Source organism: Ammodytes marinus (genome assembly GCF_949987685.1).
Source record: "Ammodytes marinus genome assembly, chromosome: 8".
Classification (NCBI taxonomy): Eukaryota; Metazoa; Chordata; class Actinopteri; order Uranoscopiformes; family Ammodytidae; genus Ammodytes; species Ammodytes marinus.
In genome coordinates this window covers 1,750,384-1,763,907 of record NC_137212.1, presented here as the reverse complement: position 1 = coordinate 1,763,907, position 13,524 = coordinate 1,750,384, and the positions used below count along the sequence as shown (strand labels likewise).

Here is a 13,524-nt window from a genome sequence, read left to right as displayed (position 1 = left end):
CGTCCTTGTTTTCTCATGAATCAATTAAACTTCAGACACAAAAGACTAATGAATCATGGTCTTTATTTTCAGTGTGAGTGTCAAACTCATTCTTAACACAGAAAAAAAAATTCTACATTTACACATCCAAAAAGGTATCACTCAGTGCGTTTACATGCAGACTCATAATCGGGTAACTAAACGAATAAGACCTCAACAGGACTTTTAAACTGCATGTAAACACCTTTATCCGATCTACTTCGCACACAAATCGGCACGATAACGGACAAGAGAAGTCGGATAAGAACACCTAGATAAGTCGTTCGTTGTCGGCTTTCTCTCTGCATGTATACAGGGATCGGACATCGCATATCGGACTTCTCGTTCTGTGCTTGTGTGCCTGCGCGTAATAGGCTACACCATGGGTTGTTGCCGGAAGAGAACCGGACGTGGCTCTTTCAACACTTGTTGAAAGCATGGTTGAAAGGGCTACAGCGCCACCTAGCATAGTGGAGACAGCCATGCATTGGACATTTATCCGATATCTGAAAGGCCATGTATACTCAGACAAGTGACACGGTCCGTTCGAGTGTCTTGTTCGATATATGTGATAATCTAATCTAGTTGTGCCATGGAAACGCACTGAATGATAATGGCCATAATTATCTAATAACAGCTTTGAACCTAAGCATGAGGCTGGAAGTACAGATGGACTCTAACCCCAGGGGGCTTTTACAGTTAAAATATTTTACACAGCGGTCAGTTGTCCAACATATAATAAAGCTGAAATTACTGGCAAAATAAAACGTAAAAAAAAAAAAAAATCATTCAAAAAAAGGAGAGGGGAAAATGTCTGACAATTTGGAGGTACAAATTAAAAAAATATAACAATGTTCAAAATCACTCGTTTCCTCTTCGACTCTTCTTGTGACTTTTTTTGGAACTCCTGTAATATGAAAGAAAAAAGAACGTAATAATTATTCAATAAATGGTTCACATCTCAACATCACTCATAGTAAAATCACACTGGAGATATTCACGGAAAGGAACTGTTTAATATTATATGCACATAAATAGGACCGGGCCGCTTAAAATCAACATTGAAAGAGATCATGTTTTGCAAATAAAAGCTCCCTAACAGCTTCTGTACTGATCTCATTATATGTTTTAACAACAGTTGTTTACATGGCGAATATTTTTTTAATTTACAGAAAACTTTAATAAAATGGAGGTAAAAGTGACTTAAGTGCTGAGAACAATAGAAATTTAAATCTAACTATAAAGGGTGTGTGTGTGTGTGTCTGTCTGTTTGCCTACCTGCCTGCCTGTCTGTCTGTCTGTCTGTCTGTCAGTCCTTGCCTGCCTGTCAGTCAGTCTGTCTTTGCCTGTCTGTCTGTCTGTCTGTCTGTCTTTGCCTGTCTGTCTGTCTGTCTGTCTGTCTGTCTGTCTGTCTGTCTGTCTTTGCCTGTCTGTCTGCTCTCAAACCCTTCACACGATCTCCCTCAAACTTGGTGGGTGTGTTGCGGAGGACCAAAGCGAGTGCAGTGGCCATTTTGAAGTTGTTTCGATCAGGAGTTCTCTTGTAAAATGTGAAACCACTTCGATATACGTCTATCCGTCCTCTCTTACAGTACCGTTACTTGGAGCGGCCAAAAAGGACGAGTTTGCTGCTAACTCAAGCCTTCAAATAGAGACAGTAAGGACGTCCCTATCTGCAGTAATAGTCTAAAAAGGTTCATTTAGTCCTAACTTCTAACTTTTCTTCTATACAGACTATTACTAGTATACAATCCTTAAGAAATGGTAGGACAGGGGGCGCCTTTAGCTCAGTTGGTAAGGCGTCCCCCTCCCGGGCCGGGCCCAGCAGCAGACCCGGGTTCGATTCCCACCCGCGGTCGTTCTCTGCATGTCACTCCCCTCTCTGCCCCATTTCACCTCTGTCTCTCTGCACTATCAATAAAGCATATAAAAATGCCCAAAAAATATCTTGGTATTATGGTAGGACAGCACTATCAGTTAATATGACCATTCTGTATACAACCACATTTAAACCTGCAGTGTGTAGAATTTTGGGTTTTATTTCCTAGCAGATTTTGTAGAAAGTAATTATAATATCCATAAGTACATTTAATTTAGTGCATAATAGCTGAAAAACATTTTTAGAATTATTATTTTTCCCCTTAGAAAGGGTCTCATATATGTCCATATTTCTGCATATTTTGGACCAAGGCCTAGTGCCGCCATCTTGAAAGTGTCCTAGTTGGAATGTCATCAGGTGCATTGTTTAACATTTAGAATTGTTCTTGTCCTTGAAGGCCACTGTAGCTTCTGTTATTATTCGAAAGGGTTGGGGTTACCCAGGGAGCGTTGCATTCTAGAACTTTGTAGAACTTTCTTGATGATGTCATATTACACACTGCACCTTTAAGTTAATGTAAAGCATTCCAGGCGGTTTATTTATTTTAAATGTAACAGGCTGATACTGACATACGCTCAATGGCAGTGACTTAGGAGGGATTAATTTTTTGGGTGTGTTGATATTTTGGTGACATAAGTTGTTTTTGTATTCTATTCTTTTCATACAACCGGTCAGTAAGAAATTCATTCATTCATTCTCTCATTCTCTCTCTCTCTCTCTCTCTCTCTCTCTCTCTCTCTCTCTCCTCTCTCTCTCTCTCTCTCTCTCTCTCTCTCTCTCTCTCTCCTCTCTCTCTCTCTCTCTCTCTCTCTCTCTCTCTCTCTCTCTCTCTCTCTCTCTCTCTCTCTCTCTCTCTCTCTCTCTCTCTCTCTCTCTCTCTCTCTCTCTCTCTCTCTCTCTCTCTCTCTCTCTCTCTCTCTCTCTCTCTCTCTCTCTCTCTCTCTCTGAAGGACTCCACAAAAAGCATGTTTATTACACTGGATCAGAAAGGGAAAGTATCTGTGTCAAAGCTTAGCTCATGTATCTACACTGTTTGAATTAAACTTCAAAAAGCACCCACTACATTCACTATTTCGGATAGAATATTTAGCAAATATGCGAGTCGAATCGAAATGTTTGATATTCAGTATTAAGCGTAGCATCACTCACCTCTCTGGAGACTTGGAGTGGCTGCGATGTCTGTGGCTTCTGTGGTGACCTGGTTCAAAATAAATACAACGCCATTTACAATAAGAACCAAAAAAAATAACATCAAATGAACACATACAGAAAGGATAATAAAATAAAATGCATAAATCATTTACTCTTTAATGATTAACCACCTCTATATTGAGTATGTTAAGGTGTTTGAGTAACATTCTGGGATTGTATACATCAAGGTATTACTGTTAATGTTGTATTTGTTTTGAATATATTGTATTCTTATGGTGGAAGCATGAAAAAAAAGTAAAAGAAAAATAATTATACAAATAAATATATAAATAAATAAATAAAATAAATTTTTTTCAGCTTGTGTACCTGGGGATTTGGATCTGTGGCGTCTTTCTCTGGAGCGGCTGCGATGGCGGCGAGGGCTCTTGCTGCGATGGCGTTCTCTCCGGGGCGAAGGGCTGAAGAAAGGACAGGCGACAAAAAGACTAAATCCATCAGAACAAGCTACAGACAAGGTTCAACGCTTATGTTTATCCAATGTACCAAGTTGAATCATTTAGGGACGCAGAGAAAATGGATCAATAATGTGGTTTTCCTTGTCTGGAAGAGGGAAATGAGGAATAAAAGTTTACAGGCCAGAAAGTTTAATTTATTCTAATACAAAAACGATAGACTCCACTTCCAACTCTATTCTATTAATCTCACTGCGTTTGCACAAGTGACATTTTTTTGTATAGAAAAATTGGCATGTAAAGGGCAAGAGTGGATCACATGATTTGTTCAAAAGGAACACACTGCTATTATTGTTTTTTTTTTTGGTTTTTTTTAAAGATTTTTTTTTGGCATTTTTATGCTTTATTGACAGTGCAGAGAGACAGAGGTGAAATGGGGCAGAGAGGCGAGTGACATGCAGAGAACGACCGCGGGCGGGAATCGAACCCGGGTCTGCTGCTGGGCCCGGCCCGGGAGGGGGACGCCTTACCGACTGAGCTAAAGGCTCCCCCTCACTGCTATTATTGTTGTGTTATTAGCCTTTTGTTTAAAAAAATAAAGGCTGCACGGGCAACATTTTGTAATACCTTGTCTTTGCAATCGTGCTCCTAAGTAAATTTATTTTTTGAACCCACATTTCTTTTAGCCACAAAATTAGAGTGAAGCTTTGGCGCCATCTAGCCATGACAGAGTGTTACTATTTTAAAGGACTTCAGTCAAAAGCAAACATACCTTCGCCTCTTTGGAGATCTGCTTCTCCTGGAGAGAAAAGAAAAGACAAAAAGATTTAGGTCGTTTCATTTTACATGTGGATAATGAGAAATTAAACAGAGGTATCTATACACACAGTCTGTGTAGCTCTGACGTGTGTGTGTGTGTGTGTGTGTGTGTGTGTGTGTGTGTGTGTGTGTGTGTGTGTGTGTGCGTGTGTGCGTGTGTCTCTGTCTGTCTGTCTGTCTGTCTGTGTCTCTCTGTCTGTCTGTCTGTCTGTCTGTCTGTCTGTCTTTTAATGCTATAATAACGATCAGACAAACCGTCTTGGTGAGCGGCTGCGTCTGTGTCGAGGTGACGGGGAGCGGCGAGGTCTGTCTGTGTCACGGTAACTCCTCCTGTGAGGCTCAGGGGTCTGAAGTCTCTCCGGCTGCACGGGAAAAACAATAACAAAAATGCCCCCGTTATACTCATTGTCGGGTCAAACAAGAGGTCCTATTTCTTAACATGGACCCTAGGAAAATTGGTTTTATATTAAAGGCCTACTTCACCAGTTAAAAAAAAAACGTACTTTGTAAATATTACTGTGATGTCTTTTACTGTGACATCACAGTAATATTTACAAAGTACGTTTTTTTTAACCCTATATTTCTCTTTCTGTGATGTCACGAGAAAGAGAAATATAGGGTTAAAAAAAACACTCTTTCTGCCTTTTCTCAGGCTAGGATGAACCGATTTTAATTTTTTTTGCACATTTGTACTACATAGGATCTCAGAATTCAATACACCTTCATATTCAAACCGGTGAAGTAGGCCATTAAGGACTTGATCGAAACACCTACACTGGTTAGCATCCCCCCCCCTCCACCCCCCCAAGCTATTCATTTGATAATAATGTGACTCTATGACCTTTTTTCAACCCATTTTTTTGCTGTGCTTTTTGTTTGTTTTTCTGTTACATGTCTGTTTTCATAAAAATGCAAAATAAATAAAAAGAAAGCCAATAACAAAAAATATCTAAAAACCCGTTTGGAAAAAGACACTGATCCTACAAAAATAAATGTGTAGTTTTAAGACGTTATGATTTTAATTTAAGTAACTTTGTTTTAAGTTAAGGTGGTTTATGAGTCAATGATTGGTTGCATTGAAATTTGTATTTCCGCATATTTGAAAGTTACTCGACACAAATAGACACACATTCTCTCTGTATCTATCTCTCTCACACACACACACACCCTCTGTCTCACACACACCCTCTGTCTCACACACACACACACACACACACACACACACACACACACACACACACACACACACACACACACACACACACACACACACACACACACACACACACACACACACACACACACACACACACACACACACACACACACACACTCTCTCTCTCTCTCTCACACACACACACCTTTACCTTCCCCTCTTCTTCATCTTCGTCTTCACTGGTCTCCACCTCGTCCAGATCTTCCTCCAGAGCGCTGATACGAGGGTCCAGCTGCTCTGCCTCCTCAAGGACATGTCTCTTCTGTAACACACACACACACACACACACACACACACACACACACACACACACACACACACACACAATGAGTGGTGTGGACACTTAAATCAATCAGTGTGTGTGTGTGTGTGTGTGTGTGAGAACTTTTACAACTTTTTTTGTGAGAACCCATTTTAGTTTAAGACATTAGTAGTGAGGACATTTAGTCCGGTTCTCCCTTTGGGACAGGCCTTTAAAGGGCTGTTTGAGGGTTAACACTAGGTTTTAAGGACAGGCCTTTAAAGGGCTGTTTGAGGGTTAACACTAGGTTTTAAGGACAGGCCTTTAAAGGGCTGTTTGAGGGTTAACACTAGGTTTTAAGGTTCAGGTATGAATTAGGTTTATGTTAGGGTTAGTGTAAGGGTAGTGTAAGAGTGGCCTCACAAGTCTAGCCGTGTGTGTGTGTGTGTGTTCATGGTGGTGTGTTTTTAAAATCCTTTAATCTACTGACAGATCTCTCTGTTTGTTGATCTTTTGTCTAAAAGGTTACGGGAGATAAAAACAGTAAGGGCGCGGTGAAAGCCCGCTTTCGTTTTTCATTTCCACACTTCATCACCTCTGTGTGTGTGTGTGTGAGTGTGAGTGTGAGTGTGTTAGTAAAACGTACCTGAAGTCGGGGCAGGATAATGTCAACCATCCTCTCTGAATGAAGAAGCTCGTCGATGAATTCGTCCACGTGCATCAACTCAAACTCTAGAAGACAAAACAATAAAAAGATTAAAAAGACGAAAAGAAAGAAATCCACTACTTTAAAAAGTAACTTTCAGGTTGTGTTAATTATTTCCCCCTTTGGAGAAAGGCAGTTGTGTTTTCACTACGCCAGCTGTTGGATATGCGAAAAGACAAATTTTTAATGTGCCTTGAGTAAATGATCCAATTTCCCACAAGGAAAGTATGTTTATTAAGTTAGTTATTTATTCATGAGAAATATACCTTAGAAAATGTTCACTTCTCTGACACACACAAAGTTACACAGTGCCCCTTTAATATCTAACTTTGAAACAATCATTTTGACTATATTGGAATTCAAACACATAGCCATGTGCAGCTCTGACATGGTCCTAGCCTCCGTGTGTGTGTGTCTGAGTGTGTGTGCATGTGTGTGTTTGTGAGAGTGTCTGTCTTTCACACACACACGCACGCACTTTTCCACATCCACTCTTTATCTAAATGAATCATTGAAGTATTGGCGTTCAAAACTCACCTCCGTTTCTGTTCTGCGTCTTGATCTTCCGGTAGTCGTTGTAAAGCGGCTCCAGGTATTTGTAGCAGTCCACGGCCGTGCCAGTTAACCTCATGTACATCGCCCCCAGCAAACGGACATATCTAGAGAGGAAAAAAGAACCAAATAAATATAAAATATATCCACACAACAGGTCCAGTATTGATTGATTGATTGATTGTCTTTATTTCGAACATGCAATAAAAAAATAGATGAATAAATAACAAACAAACAAAAGCAAAACAAAGAAATAGAATTAAAAAAAAAAAAAAAAAAAAAAAAACAGACATGCTCGAAAGGGTATGAGTCAGAAGCACATATCCTTTAAGCTCAGTGTGTATATGTTGGGCTTATACATTTATGATAAGTCCATTGTAGGCTTCAGACCACAGCTTTTGTAGTTTTTTGTTTGCTCTGAACGTAAATATGGGCAGTTTACAGAGCCTAGGATGGTATGTAAATAAAGGGGCCAACAGTAGCTAGCAACATGTCCGTTTACAGAGCCTAGGCTGTGTATTAACAATGGATTTCTTATCAGCACACACACAGTACAGACAGGTAGTGGATCATGAGGAGATATTCCCCGATTTTGACAAAGTGATTTTGACAGCAAGCGTTCTCCAGAATCACTGACTCCACCTTTAAGTGTACAGACATTTTTTTACTACACATGTGTTCAGTTGTCAACACAAAACAGTTCAAATTATTCCCTCAGTGGATTGAAACTAGGGCTGCAACTAACGATTATTTTGATAATCGATTAATCTGTCGATTATTTTCTCGATTAATCGATTATTAATCGATTAGTGTTTTGGTCCGTAAAATGTCAGAAAATGGTGAAAAATGTTGATCAATTTTCCAAAGCCCATGTTGACGTCCTCAAATGTATTGTTATGTCCAAAACACACAGATATTTCAGTTTACTGTCATAATAGGATTAAAGAAACCAGAAAATATTTACATTTGAGAAGCTGAAATCAGAGAATTTGGACATTTTTTATTAAAAAATTACTCAAACCGATTAATCGATTATCAAAATAGTTGCCGATTATTTTAATAATCGATTAATAATCGATTTGCCGATTAATCGTTGCAGCTCTAATTGAAACTCCCTTGAAATCCACTGATGCGTTTTCTAAATGTTTCTTTAGGAAGAAGTCTTGTAAATCATAAATTAACAACATATATACTTGTCCTTTTTTTCTTTTCTGTAATGTCTGTTGTTTTGTTTGTTTGGTTGTTGTTAAAAAAAACTAAAATCAAATAAAAACTATTATATATAGATATACAGCTTCGGAAAAAATTAAGAGACCAGTCTGGATTTTTCTTCAATCTTTATCTCTACATCACTTCATGAAAATGCTCTTTAATGACAATATATTTATTGTGAATTTGGTAGAAATGTTGTCAGTAGTTTATATTATAAAATCTAAATGTTCATTCTACTCAAACATAGATGCCTATAAATAGTAAAACGAGAGACACTGAACATTTGGAGTGGTCTCTTCATTTTTTCCAGAGCTGTATGTATGTATGTATATATATAAATAAATTAAACTCACTTGAAATCCTCGTTCTTGATGAATTCTACGATGATGTCTTTCTCCGGTTGTATCTGCAGCATCTTCAGCGTGAGGCAAAGGAACGGCGTCGGTTTGATGTTTCCACCGTACACGCCTCCGACGTACTTCAGCTCCATGGCTTTGTCCACTACCAGCTCGGCTGTGGACAGAACAAGGTGAAGGGTTAGGGTCAGGGTAGGGCTGGGCGATATGACGATATCATATCGTGGACGATATGAAAGTGTCTACCGGGAGAGATTTGGCCATACCGTTTATATTGCGGAGAAAAAAAGTTAATGTGGCGGGAGCATATATGGAGCGGGAGGCAGCTGTCCCTCCGAGTCCCTATAGTTACACTGCAGTTACACCGCCGTGCCACACAGGGGCTCTGCAGCCGAGTTCTGGGCTGCAATACAGCTTCTCTACCCGCAACAGAAGAAGCCTCATCTGTTGCTCTAGCTGTCTAGCTCGTGGTCTAGCTTCGGTGCGCCGTCACTAAAGTTAACAAACCAACTCCGTGTCACGGTGGCAGAGCAGCTGGTTTTAACGGTCAAAAATGTCATTGGGCAAAGGAAACTTGCTAGCTGCTTCAGCGTGCTGTTGCCGTGACGCAGAGTTGGCTTGTTTTAAGCCGCAAACTACATGGGTTAGCTCTCGTGAGCTAGCTGGCTAATAATGACATCTTTAGCCTACTCGGGGCTTCACCCCGTGCTGTTATTGTTGTAATGGTTTTATGTAACTTTAAAATGTCAAACTTGAAAATATTATTTGTGTTGAAGCTGGAGTTAAAGTATTACCAGACATTTGCTCATTAGTTAATTTTGACAGCTTTTTTAAATGAAGATGAGCAAATACTGCAGGAAAATTCAAGTCTTTCATTATTTTGATATAGGCTACTATCAATTGGAAAATGTAGGCTCTTTGGTTGATGCTGTCATTTTTATTTTGCGCTGACTGACTAAAGCCAGACTGGTGTGGTATTTTGCACCAGTTTCTCTTTTGTATGGAAATTTAAGTTCCAAGCAAAAATTTAAATAATCTAATGTGATTAAAGTTCAGTACGGTTATTGTAATCCATTGAATTTTAAGGAAAGATACTATATCGTGATATATATCCATATCGTGATATAAAATGACCTATATCGTGATATAAGATTTGGTCCATATCGCCCAGCCCTAGGTCAGGGTACAGCCAGGGTTTTTCCTGCATAGAGAAATTTTTGGCGCCCCCCAAAGTGGTTCTATTCCACATGGGTTTTATTATTCCAATATCTTACGAGGTTATATGTCCACATTTAAGGGTATTTCATATGGACTGTTGACGATTTGAAAGTTCATAAAATAATACATTTTCGGCTTCATCTTTGAACGAACTGTTTCTAAAGTTGAGGTTCTCTGTGTGATAAAAAATGTATATAATTCCTTGACAAAAGCTTTTAACGATTGTCCATTCAACTAATTTTAATTCAATTATGAGACGTCATCGATTGTGGGATTGTTTTCGTAACATTTGGTCACATAGATGTACAGTTTTCGATTATTAAAATTAATTTTTTGACACAAAATAGACCATTGAGAACATATAACTTTGGTCTGTGGTAACCTAACTATCTGTACTTGTTATTTATGTCATTGTAATGCATCTAAAATAACATAAATACTATTTTAAATGGGATAACCAACTGTCTTGTTGTCGTCAGTTGGTTTAATTATCGATAGTAGCATTTGGCCCATTTTAACCACAGGAAGCTAACGTTAGCTCGCTGGCTATTACACGATGCTTACCCGTCAAACCGAAACATTCTTCCTTCCAATATTTTGACTCGTAGATTCTTGTTCTTGTGATTTTCTCCACCAGATACTGCGGGTTGGTCCCATGGATGCTGTTGGCATCTTTAACAGTCCGGTTCGCCATCGGAATTAAGAAATAAACGATAAGCTAACTTCACTAACGTATAGTAGCTAACGTTAGCATTAGCAGCCCCCGAATGGAAATTACAGAATACTACCGGTTCATTTTCCCCCCTTCAAAATAAAAGCATTGGGACTGAGTCGAATTGGGCGGCAGGTCAGGTGTCGCTGTTGGACAGAAAGCACATAGACACGCACACACACACGCGCATGAACACACACACACATACACAAAAAAATGTGCATTCGTTGAGAAAGCGGAAAATGTTTTTTTGTTTTAGGAGGGTTATCCTTGCATTTGTCAGGTAGGCCTACCCCTAGTACAGCTTGCACGAACGCAGCCACCTTTTCCAAGTCATTTGAATTATCTTAAAAGGTGGACATAAAAATAAAAGAAATCCTCCTTCTCCCAAAAAATATATAAAGAAAATAATCTTCCTCCTTAAAAAAAATCCTGCACTTTATTTTATTTATTTTTTACGTGGATATTTCAAATGTATTCTTGAAATGCATTGCGAAAAAAAAAGGTCTCTATTTTGTTTGCTGTGGCCATGGACCTAGGCTGTGGCCCCTTACACTCTTCCATACTGTCCAGCTTTCTAAACAGAACTACATCGAAGAAAATAAAAAATAATTTGAAAACTGGACATTATATTATATATTTTGACTGATTCCCGAGGGTGGCAGTAGTGCGGCATTCTAACATTTTAGACGCAACCTTCCGTAAAATACCTAAAAAGAAGTAGAAAGAGGAAGTGACGTAATTTTCGCGGGAAATCTTGCTGCCACTGCAACTGCTGAAGTGTGTGTGGGACTTTCTGAAACTATTTTTGCGGCTAAATCTTGGTTTTATAATATTTATTTCAGTATTTGCGTGATGCACGTATTCACCCCGGGACAGAAGGCGTATTGATTGATTGATTGGTTGATTGTGTCTGTCGATCAGAATTTATCGATTGAGTATGAAGTATCACATGAGGCGCAGATTGAGGCGCGTCTACAGTTGGTGTGGAGATCCCGTCCGCTTCAATAGGAAGTTAAAAACACATGAATATGGGTGAGTAGTACTGAGTAGCCTACTTTTTATAATCCCTGCGTTACAATATCCATACTTCCCTACTATTTAGTATGCCAGAAAAAGATTTAGGATGTCCTAAATACATGCACGTCAATTGTAGTATGCTGAAAAATACATAAATGCCCCACTAACTCCAATAGCATGCATTTTGGAGCATTCGTCTTTATTCTTGACATTTCTCGACATAATGATACCTAAATATACATTTAAAATAGGCCCATATTAAAATGCATCTATTTTTCATACACACACAGACACACACACACCAACCATAAACTATTACACACACATACACAAACACACACACACACTGAAAGTTGTGTCTGATTTTGACAAAGTGATTGTCAACAAGCATTTTCCAGAATCACTGACTTCCCCCTTAACTCATGGTGTGTGTGTGTGTGTGTGTGTCTGTCTGTCTGTCTGTCTGTCTGTGTGCCTGTCTATCTTTCTGTCTGTCTGTCTGTCCGCCTGCCTGTCTCTCTCTCTCTCTGTCTGTCTGTCTGTCTCTCTGCCTGCCTGTCTGTCTGTCTGTCTGTCTGTCTGTCTGTCTGTCTCTCTGCCTCTCTGCCTGCCTGCCTGCCTCTCTGTCTATCCGTCCTTCCGTCTGTCTGCCTGCCTGCCTGCCTGCCTGCCTGCCTCTCTGTCTGTCTGCCTGCCTGCCTGCCTCTCTGTCTGTCTGTCTCTCTGCCTGCCTGCCTGCCTGCCTGTCTCTCTCTCTCTCTGCCTCTCTCTCTCCCTGTCTGTCTGTAGCTCCCTGTCTATCACAGTGGAGGGTCTCCCCAGAACGACGGTCATCTCCACCGGTCAACACATTCTGATCGAGGGCGAAGACGAAGACAACCCGTACGTCGCCAAAGTCGTCCGTCTGTTCGGTGACGGTGAGCCAATAAAGTTGATTCAAAATGTTTATTAAAGCTACAGTGTGTAACTTCTTCATATAAATTAGTGTCGGTAACATTCACTTTTTTTTTTAACATTCACCATTGCGTAAAATGGGGTTGATGCAAAGTTGATTTAAGCCTATCAGCTCCACAAAGCTCTCTCTGTATTTCTCAGTATGGCAGCGTTTACAAACTGGTGCCCATTAATTTAGTTTACAAAACATATTTTTTCTCTACATGATATTCTTATTGAATAATTCTATCTTCATGAACCAAAACTAAATTATTTTGAGGAACATGGAACCAAACATATAAGACTAGAATATGTTTGTAAACCAAACTGTGGGCCCTGCTGCTGTAAACAACAACAGTGAAACAGTAACTTTTCAGGAAGCTTTCTAACTTCAAACAGTGTTCCAGGGATCTACATTTTCCCTGTGAGGAAAGTTTGTTTATTCAGTTATGAGAATATACCTTTGAAAATGTGTCACTTCTCTGACACACACAAAGTTACATAGTGCACCTCAATGACATGTGTGTGTGTCTATCTGTCCGTCTGTCTGTCTGTCTCCATCCCTGCCTGCCTGTCTGTCTGTGTGTCTGTCTGTCTCTGTCTGTCTGTCTCTCTCTGGCTGTCTGTCTCTCTTTATCTCTCTCTCTCTCTGTCTGTCTGTCTGTCTGTCTGTCTATCTGCCTGCCTGTCTGCCTGTCTGTCTCTCTTACTGTCTGTCTGTCAGAGAGTGGTCAGCAGAAGAAGGCGGAGGTGCAGTGGTTTGCGCGTGTGTCTGAAGTGCCTCTGAGCAAACTGAAGCTGTTGGGTCGTGAGCCGCACGCCCAGGAGATATTCTACTATCAGGGACGAAACTGTGATGATGAGGTGGACGTAGAATCCATCCTAAGGCCTGTACAGGTGTGTGTGTGTGTGTGTGTGTGTGTGTGTGTGTGTGTGTGTGTGTGTGTGTGTGTGTGTGTGTGTGTGTGTGTGTGTGTGTGTGTGTGTGTGTGTGTGTGTGTGTGTGTGTGTGTGTGAGACATTAACATTTATTGAAGT

The 13,524-nt window shown here is 40.0% G+C and overlaps 2 protein-coding genes across 5 annotated transcripts in view; one reads left to right on the top strand and one right to left on the bottom strand.

Moving 5' to 3' along the window:
• Window positions 1–61: 61 nt before the first annotated feature.
• prpf38a (pre-mRNA processing factor 38A) lies at window positions 62–10,580 on the bottom strand. Of its 2 annotated transcripts, none has more exons than XM_080033226.1 (10): window positions 10,386–10,580; window positions 8,601–8,760; window positions 7,021–7,142; window positions 6,424–6,509; window positions 5,682–5,798; window positions 4,576–4,682; window positions 4,274–4,300; window positions 3,416–3,507; window positions 3,047–3,095; window positions 62–925 (listed from the first exon to the last, which is right to left on the bottom strand). In XM_080033226.1, the coding sequence occupies exons 1-10, from the start codon at window positions 10,513–10,515 to the stop codon at window positions 880–882; spliced, it is 936 nt and encodes a 311-aa protein (XP_079889352.1). In that variant the 5' UTR covers window positions 10,516–10,580; the 3' UTR covers window positions 62–879. The 2 variants fall into 2 exon arrangements, with proteins under 2 accessions (XP_079889352.1, XP_079889353.1); XM_080033227.1 differs by having other exon boundaries at window positions 5,688–5,798.
• Window positions 10,581–11,292: 712 nt separating this feature from the next.
• Window positions 11,293–13,524, top strand: part of orc1 (origin recognition complex, subunit 1) — a 22,108-nt gene continuing 19,876 nt past the window's right edge. For all 3 annotated transcript variants that reach the window (XM_080032755.1, XM_080032754.1, XM_080032753.1), the window contains exons 1-3: window positions 11,293–11,568; window positions 12,343–12,470; window positions 13,211–13,383. In XM_080032755.1, coding sequence (XP_079888881.1) covers window positions 11,474–11,568; window positions 12,343–12,470; window positions 13,211–13,383 — 396 coding nt within the window. In that variant the 5' untranslated portion in view covers window positions 11,293–11,473. The remainder of the gene's footprint in view (window positions 11,569–12,342; window positions 12,471–13,210; window positions 13,384–13,524) is intronic.

Excerpts from the sequence above, each read along its gene's own strand:
- prpf38a (XM_080033226.1), bottom strand. The coding sequence starts at position 10,515 with ATGGCGAACCGGACTGTTAAAGATGCCAACAGCATCCATGGGACCAAC. Across the intron at positions 8,761-10,385 it reads AGAATGTTTCGGTTTGACGG|CCGAGCTGGTAGTGGACAAA; the intron begins GTAAGCATCGTG and ends TTCTGTCCACAG. Across the intron at positions 6,510-7,020 it reads GACGCAGAACAGAAACGGAG|AGTTTGAGTTGATGCACGTG; the intron begins GTGAGTTTTGAA and ends TTTGTCTTCTAG.